The sequence below is a fragment of the Channa argus genome, chromosome 8, assembly GCF_033026475.1.
Source record: "Channa argus isolate prfri chromosome 8, Channa argus male v1.0, whole genome shotgun sequence".
Taxonomy (NCBI): Eukaryota; Metazoa; Chordata; class Actinopteri; order Anabantiformes; family Channidae; genus Channa; species Channa argus.
The window spans coordinates 16,078,355-16,087,248 of NC_090204.1; the positions used below are offsets into that span (position 1 = coordinate 16,078,355).

Genomic DNA, 8,894 nt, shown 5'->3' on the forward strand with positions numbered 1-8,894 from the left:
GTCAGAGGAACAATGTGGACCTGGTACACCTGTGTCTGTGTCAACTTCTGCCGTAATGCTTATTTTTTTTGTATTTTTGGGCCGGCACAGAGAAACACACAAAGGCAGACAACCATTCATGGTTTCGAGCAATTTGGAGTCGACAATGAACCTAACATGCACGTCTATGGACTGTAGGGTCCCAGAGGAAACCCTCACAAAATGACCAGGCCTAATTTTGCACGTCTTTGAAAACTTTGATGATCCACTGATTTGTACAGTACCATCAACAGATTTGTTTAGTATTTCCATTACTTTATAATTAAATCCAAATGAAGCAAAGAAGCAATTAGCAATTATCATTAGTTATACAATCATTATCAGGACGAGTTTTACATTTTCTTCTATGACTGCGAAAGATCAAAACAGTTTTTCATTGCTTTGGACTCCTTGTTATGGCTTATTATGCTCATAGCGAAACCAAAGGAAATATAATCAAGTTATAATAACTTGTTTTTTCAATAACAACAATGTGTAAAAAACAACAGCTTCACTGTGAAAAGTGTGGTCAGTTGTTGGTCAGTGTTTAAAATGAAACCTGAGACTGCAAAAACAAAGAAGTTGTGGATGTGTTGGCTTAGCAACACAAGTGTAGCCTGTGAAAAGGTGAACATGTGACAGGAAGTGGTCACAGAAAAAACCAATGACCTTAAAAAAAAGGGTACATCATATGTGTCATAAAGCTAGATTAGTCATAACAAAACTTTTTTGGTGTTTCAATCTACCTTTACAAATGTAGAACATGTGAAGTTAAAAGTGTTTTTTCTCACAGCACTTTTCACCACAATGCACGTGAATTTCTTGGCAGAAAAAAGGCTCCTTCTATGGCTCCTGTGTTGTTTGGTTATGGGAGTAAAATCAGCAAGATTCTCCCACTGTTGTGTCAAATATGTTAACCTGTTTTTATCTTTCACCACATCAAGACAAAATGAATTGTCATGAACACAGTGTCCTAACATCTGATAAAGTTGGTGTGTGGTTAAAATACTACAAAACAATACCACAGTGTTTCGTTTGTGTGTAATAATAAAGCAAAACGTATATTATTGACATTAAATGCAGGGGCACAGATTTGGTAGTAGGAACACTTGTCAGAAGACCAGTGTGTACACCTGTGTGTGTCTTCACTTTCTCTGTAACAATTTTCTGTATGCATGTACAACATAAACATAAGACTCTGCTACATGAATTTCTTATTCAATATGTACTGTACTGTGTATGTCGTACACGAACAAAACTTCTCCTAACAGGACTTGTATCACTTCACAGAAAATTTTCATTATATTTTAGACCAACCAGTCACGCCTATGAGCAAAACACTCGACAATTAACCTAACATGCATGTCTATGGACTGTGGGAGGAAACCAGAGTACCCAGAGGAAACCCACAGAACCGTGGGAGAACATGAACACAGAACGACCCTTAAAGGCAGCCCAAGATTTGAACCGGGGACCATTTAGCTGTGAACCAGCAGTGCTAACTTCTCTGCCACTTCGCTGTCAGTTAGTAAATATCTAAATATAACAAATTTCCTGAGTAAATATTGCAAAAAAATTAAAAATTACTGTTGCTGTTGGATATAACTGTGTACAAGTGGATGGCCTCAGATAGTTGCAGCTGCAATCAGGCTGGCTCAAGGTTCTGTATTAGGGCCTTTATTGTTTGTACTGTCTGAATGTGCAAGAGTGTTCACCTCTGAGCCAACCAGGGTTTCCTCCGTTTCTGTTTCTGTTGTGTATTGTACTGTTAATTAGATTAGAAGTATACGTATAAGCGTACTGATGATGTCATTAATGACATCTTATGGCTTTGATGCTTGGCTTTATAGTGTGCCTTTGTAGTTTACCTTTTAAGTTTGGTAACAGTTGTCAAGGAAACGATGCATAACAATGGTTTGTTACAAGCGAGGCAATTCAGCTCAGCGACTGAGAGGAACAGACGTGGAACCTACAAGAGAGACGGTAACTGGAGCAAAGGAACTGACTACAAGATAGTGGGGACCGCAACAAGGTAGAAGTGAAAGGTAAAGTATGTACCTGTATGTAGCAGTTTCTTAATGTGTTTTGTGAAAACTTGTTTGATGGAATTGATTTGTGAAATTGCTATACATAAATGTATACTGTAGAATTAGTTCATGTTCTTATACAAGTTGAGAAACGTGGAATACAACAACTGTTCCATCAAAATCATACAACGAGCTCTGGAGTGAATAATTGTTGGATCGTCTCCAACAATTTCTTTTAAGCCACATACTGAGGCACTTTTACAAAACCTGAAACTTAAATTGAGCTTATTCACATCTCATGCATTGTCTTTTTCTCAATAGCACTGGGGGTCTAAAGCACTTTAGACCCTCCGAAATTAGGTCATGGCAACTGGACCTGTCACTACTGATCCAATTCGTTTTAGTCAGAATAAACTAATCAATTTCTTAACTAAAACGCATAACTCGGAATCGGGATACAGTCACCTGAATGCCGGAGCATCCTTACCGACCTGGCACCCACCTGGGAGCCGCTGTACCTGCAGGCATAGGATTGGCACTGGCGCCTCCCGGTGGTCACAGGCGGTCAGCACAGGGGGAGGACGGGCAGCAGAAGCGGTAGGAGAGGTCATCTCCGTGTTTACCACAGTGTATGACAGGGCTGCTCTCCGTCCGTGTCTGAATAGCAGCACGTTTCCATACTTCGAAAACACCATGAGCAGGCCAATCGTGCCGCCGACCTCCTAATAACTTTAAAGAAAATGCCCGATGAGAGTTGCTCTGTGCTAGAAGATGGCGGAGTCGGGTGGTGGGGATTTTGCGTCAAACCATTTACAGAACAGGTAAGTGAAGGCGGGTGAAATAGTGGTGTGGGCAAGGTCTCTGCTCGTTCTTCTCTGTTGGCTTGTACCAAGTCTGCACGACTCCGGGGCTGCTTCACGCTCCAAGCGCGCTAGGGCGTCCCGGCGCTTGTGTAGACTCCGGGAAACACCGAGGATCTGTCCAGGCCTCCACATTCTGTGCACCACAACCAGTGGATGTAAAATGGACCTAGTAAGTGTTTAACCCGGCTCTGGTCGATACCGCATTCAGGCCTCTTCGGTGTGATTTCATCTTTAAGCACCAATATGCGGCGTGTTTATTCATTTGTAATAATTTTGACTTTGCTCGTCTAATCTAGAGCAAGTTACAAAAACAATTTGACAAATGGAAACTTTTTGTGTGGCTTTGACTTATATTTCATGGTTTAATATAGTTCTACACTAAGAGGTTAGGGAGTCATTTTTGCATTTTGATTTAAAAAGTGTTGGATTCTTTTACTCCCTCATCTGCTCTGCACCATAAATGCACTTCAGTTACTTAGAATTTGCAAAACTAACACATCAACTGATTTATTTTTTATAAATTGATGTCATAATGATTGTAATATTTTCAGTGAAAGTTTCTAGCTGTGGTCTAAAGGTGTTTTTCCTCCACAGTGGTAGTTCTTCATACCCACTGTAGTCGCCATGTGTTATTCGGTACCCTGGTATTTTAATAAAACATACCTTAAGGAAGTTTATTTTCCAAGCAACTTGATCCACCTTTCTTGTGCATTTACAGTAGATGACAAAATTGAACCATCCCTTACCAAAACTGGGCACATCTGGAATTAATTCAAGCTGATTGCACAAACACAATTTGATTTCTCAGTTTTGGATACTGTCTAATAGTAATAGGTTAAAGCATACTCTCGTTTTCTATGTCCAGTAAGGAAGTGTCGGAACAAGAATGGTGATTCCCTCACTTTGCAAAGATACTTATGACCATGGATTGAATTTCCCACAGGTCGAGTGAAGATTACATCCATTTTCCTTATTAGTTTGTTGCTGTGTGCATCTGCAGCCTAATAAAGCCATCATCCAAGCCAGCATTGACTGATTTTTGGCTATACTTTTTTTCCTCTCTTCTAGTCTGGCTAACAAGAATAGCACCCCGCGCTGTACTTTCTCAGCTCCAAGCCACAGTGCCACCCTCCTCCAGGGTTTGTCAGTCTTGCGGGCTCAAGGTCAACTACTTGATGTTGTGCTGTCCATTAACGAGGAGCACTTCCAGGTGCACAAAGCAGTGCTGGCCGCCTGTAGTGATTACTTCAGGTTAGTTTAAATAATTATACTTGTCACTGCAGTTTAAATTGGACACACTTGATGCTGCTGATCTTCTTGAGAGGGAAATCATCTATATTCAAGAAATCTATTCAAGAGAGAATTAAGCAGGGACAAATGTGAAATAAAATGATGCACTTGGGTTTTTTTTTTTATTTTCACAGTGTTGCATGTAAACATAGAAGTTGTATAAAAGATGTACTCCATAAATGGACAGTAAGAAGGTTTTACATGGTATTAAAATTAAACAAAACAGTGATAAACATTTTACTCATTCTCTGATTTGGTTTAGAAGCTCTCAAAAAAGTTATGCAGTTTTACATCAGTGCCATGCCTTTTTAAACAGATGTATTTACAGAAATGTAATTTTGTTTATTGGTGTGTTCTTGGGTCACAGAGCAATGTTTACCGGCGGCATGAGAGAGTCAAAACAAGATATCATTGAGTTGAAGGGTTTGTCCACCCGTGGGCTTAAACATATTATCGACTTTGCCTATAGTGCAGAAGTGACTTTAGACCTGGACTGTGTTCAGGATGTCCTCGGTGCAGCTGTGTTTCTTCAGATGGTTCCAGTTGTAGACCTTTGTGAGGAGTTCCTCAAGTCAGCGATGAGTGTGGAGACCTGCCTGCACATTGGTCAGATGGCCACCACATTTAGTTTGTCTTCCCTCAAGGAGTCAGTGGATGCCTTCACCTTTCGTCACTTCCTCCAAATTGCTGAGGAAGAGGACTTCCTCCACATTCCCATGGAGCGCCTTGTGTTCTTCCTGCAGAGCAACAAACTGAAGAACTGTAGCGAGATCGACCTCTTCCACGCCGCTATCAGGTGGCTCCAGTATGATGAGCCTCGTAGGGCTCAAGCCAGTAGTGTGCTCTGCCATGTGCGCTTTCCGCTCATGCGCTCCTCGGAGCTGGTAGACAGTGTTCAGACAGTGGGCATCATGGTAGAGGATGTGCTGTGCCGCCAGTATCTTCTTGAGGCCTTCAATTACCAGATCCTTCCCTTCCGACAGCATGAGATGCAGTCCTCACGGACGCTTATTCGATCTGATGTCATATCGCTCATCACCTTTGGTGGTACACCATACACAGACAATGACCGCACAGTGAGCACCAAGGTGTACTATCTACCTGACGTTGCCTCGCGCCAGTTTAAAGAGCTGACAGAGATGGAGATGGGATGCAGTCATGCTTGTGTTGCTGTTCTTGATAACTTTGTGTACGTTGTTGGTGGACAGCATTTACAGTATCGCAGTGGCGAGGGCGCAGTGGACAGCTGTTTCCGCTATGACCCACATCTAAGCCAGTGGCTACGCATTCAACCGATGCAGGAGGCTCGTATCCAATTTCAGCTCAATGTGCTACATGGACAGCTGTACGCCACAGGAGGGCGCAATCGATCTGGCAGTCTGTCGTCAGTTGAGTGCTACTACCCAAAGAGGAATGAGTGGACTTATGTGGAACCATTAAAACGTAGGATTTGGGGTCATGCAGGGACTCCCTGTGGAGACAAACTGTATATCTCAGGGGGTTATGGTGTCTCTCTTGATGACAAGAAAACCCTTCACTGCTATGATCCAGTATTAGACCAGTGGGAATTTAGAGCTCCTATGAATGAACCAAGAGTGCTGCATGCCATGATAAGCACCAGAGATCGGGTTTATGCCCTGGGTGGCCGCATGGACCACGTGGATCGTTGTTTTGATGTGCTTGCAGTCGAGTATTACATTCCAGCGAGTGATCAGTGGACCACGGTCAGTCCAATGAGAGTAGGGCAGTCTGAGGCAGGATGCTGCTTATTGGACAGGAAGATTTATGTTGTTGGAGGGTACAACTGGCACCTGAACAATGTCACAAGCATTGTCCAGGTGTACAATGCAGAGACAGATGAGTGGGAGAGGGATTTACACTTCCCAGAATCTTTTGCAGGCATCGCGTGTACACCAATTATTCTTCCACAAAACACCACACAGCGTTAACCGCCTGACCTGCCACTGTGAAGATTTTATTCCATGTGCTTTTTCTGCAGACAATTTAGTCAACTAAAAGTCTGGACATTGGGTTAACATTGTATTATTGTCTCCCCATGTCTTTATATTGAGACTAATGATAAGGAAGCATGCATTTGAATGTACAGGTGTTGACAGCTGATCAGTATTTACCAACAGGGTTTGGATGTTTCCATGGGAAAAGCTTTCAGCAAGATGATGTTCAGTGGGATTTCCTGTTTTGAGTTCAATAACACATAGGTAGGTACAACACCAATTCAAAAAAGTTGAGACGATGTGTGAAACGTAAATATAAACAGAACGCAATGATTTGCAAATCTCATCAACCCATATTTTATTCACAATAGAACATAAAAAGGACGTCAGATGTTCAAACTGAGACATTTTACCTTTTCATGCAAAAATATTTGCTCATTTTGAATTTGGTAGCAGCAAAATCTCATAAAAAAGGTGAAACGGGCAAGAAAAGGCTGGAAAAGCAATTGTTGCCAAAAAAACAAAAACAAATGGAGGAGCATTTGACAACTAATTAGGTTAATTGGCAACTGGTCAGTAACATGACTGGGTATAAAAGGAACATTTCAGAGAGGCGGAGCCTGTCATGTGTAAAGAAGGGCAGAGGTTCACCAATTTGTGACAAACTCCATCTAAAAAGTGTCCAACAATTTCAGAAAAATGTTCCTCGACATAAATTTGTGAAGACCTTGAAGATCCCATGATCTACGGTATAGTATATCATCAAAAGATTCAGAGAATCATGAGAAATTTATGTGCAAAGGGGATTAAACAACATCTTATATGTTGTTTAAGTTCTATTCTGAATAAAATATAGTTTGATGAGATTTGCAAATCATCGCATTTTGTTTTTATTTATGTTTTAAACAGCCCAAATTTTTTATGCATTTTATAAATTATTTTCTATCTTTGTATTTATTTTACATTTACCCATTTGGAAGCTGATTGGTAAATGAACTGGAAGGATGGAGGTTCTTTTGTAGAATAGCATAACCTAAATGCAAACACTCATTATTACAAAATGTAAAAAAAAAACAGTGTTGTTAAAGTTTCACCAGCCAAGCGATTAAGATGGCATAAGTAGGCTTTTATTTTATTAGTTTATCTTGTTTTTTAAGTCCTGAGTTAAAATTTGCTGTGCAAAGATATTAACGGATTCAGTTTTTATAATGTTGAACATTTTGATCGTAAATTTTTTTAAATTCGATCAACCAACATAACATATTTGTACGTTTTTAATGTGTATATCACCACAAATTTTGTAATAATCAACATATCGATGCACAGTAATGATTGCACAAATTAACATGAGTATTGGATTCTGCTATTTCACATTAGGCTGTTTGCCCACATATTTCCTGAGCTGAGACCCCCACTGACACACTAATTGTTCTCTCAGTCAACATAACAAACCAGTGTGGACCTTCTAAGGCAGCTACATTAATGATTTGTGTGCTTCCCCTTTCGATTCTGTGTGCTGCTCTGTGTTTAAGTAGTACATCTTGCATTCATTCATCACTTTTGTCTCTAAGCTCCAGTAATATGATAACATTTACCTCAAAGAAGATATTTTTAATTAATAGAAGATATAACTTCTGAGCTACTGCACAAACCCAGGCAACTCTATAATTTAAGTGGAATATATATTCATTATCCATTTGCTATGACTGACACTTGCTTGTATTTATTTTGACAGAATTCTTGCACCCATAGTATTTATCATACATATGATTGTGCTGCTAAAGTAAATGATGTATTTACTTGCGTGCAAGAGGCAAGCTTTTATTTTATTTATGTGACCATCTATAAGATGGCATAGAGTGTCCATTTTAAAGCTGTCTCCTGTTTGCCTTGGTGAGTCTTTGTCTTGTTCTTTCTGTACCAGAGCACATTATATTGTTGAAGTGCAATATAAAAGAAACTGCTGTAGTCAAAGGAGAATGTAGACATTTGTGTAGCGTTATATGCATCCTTTATTAAAGATGTAACATGTTTTAAAATACCCATCAGGTTCTTCTCATTTTGGCCTTACTTTGCACCTTTACTATCTCATCAGCAAATTTCCCTAATTAGCAATTACAGTGTTTAAGAATGGTTATATTCCAGCACCAACATGTTCAGGGGTTTTTCTATGCTGTCTTTTTTACACCAGCCCACACTTGCTAGATAGATATAGATTTTAGGATTTGGATGTTGGTTCTGCCTTAAGATGTGACAGGATAAGACACATCATTGCAAGAGAGAGAAAGAAACATGGCAATGATTTGCAACAAGGCCCCGGAACAGTTACATTGGGTGTAGCAACAAGACTAGTGTACTACTTTAACTCCTTTCAATAAAAAATGTCCCAGAGGAATCTGATCAGTGCATCCACTTGCAATATGCTGCTTTTCAAAACTGTTGCTGTTTTAGAAACGGTGTAAAAAAAAAAAAAAAAAAAGAAAAAATGAACCCATAATACTATCTAGATGTACTAAATTATAGATGAGGCGATTAAGAAATGAGTTAGATGTGTCTGGATTTAAGCTGAACATCTTGTGGGGCTGAGCATCATGGACAATAGGCATCGTATCCTAGGCATCATATGTTGATACTACCAAGGTGAACCACTGTTGGCCACAGGAGATCCTCCCACCAAGTCTGTACAACTGATTTGTGCTACTTATTCATAATTAATTTTTCTTGCAGTGTGAACACCCATA

General features: G+C 40.0%; 1 protein-coding gene across 2 annotated transcripts; it reads left to right on the forward strand.

Moving 5' to 3' along the window:
• Positions 1-2,596: 2,596 nt before the first annotated feature.
• On the forward strand, positions 2,597-8,834 carry klhl26 (kelch-like family member 26). Of its 2 annotated transcripts, none has more exons than XM_067512646.1 (3): positions 2,597-2,866; positions 3,977-4,159; positions 4,566-8,834. In XM_067512646.1, exons 1-3 carry the CDS (start codon positions 2,817-2,819, stop codon positions 6,145-6,147), a joined length of 1,815 nt encoding a protein of 604 aa, XP_067368747.1. In that variant the 5' UTR covers positions 2,597-2,816; the 3' UTR covers positions 6,148-8,834. The 2 variants fall into 2 exon arrangements, with proteins under 2 accessions (XP_067368747.1, XP_067368748.1); XM_067512647.1 differs by lacking the exon at positions 2,597-2,866 and adding an exon at positions 2,898-3,077.
• Positions 8,835-8,894: the final 60 nt, after the last annotated feature.

Excerpts from the sequence above, each read along its gene's own strand:
- klhl26 (XM_067512646.1), top strand. The coding sequence starts at position 2,817 with ATGGCGGAGTCGGGTGGTGGGGATTTTGCGTCAAACCATTTACAGAAC. Across the intron at positions 2,867-3,976 it reads TCAAACCATTTACAGAACAG|TCTGGCTAACAAGAATAGCA; the intron begins GTAAGTGAAGGC and ends CCTCTCTTCTAG. Across the intron at positions 4,160-4,565 it reads GCCTGTAGTGATTACTTCAG|AGCAATGTTTACCGGCGGCA; the intron begins GTTAGTTTAAAT and ends CTTGGGTCACAG.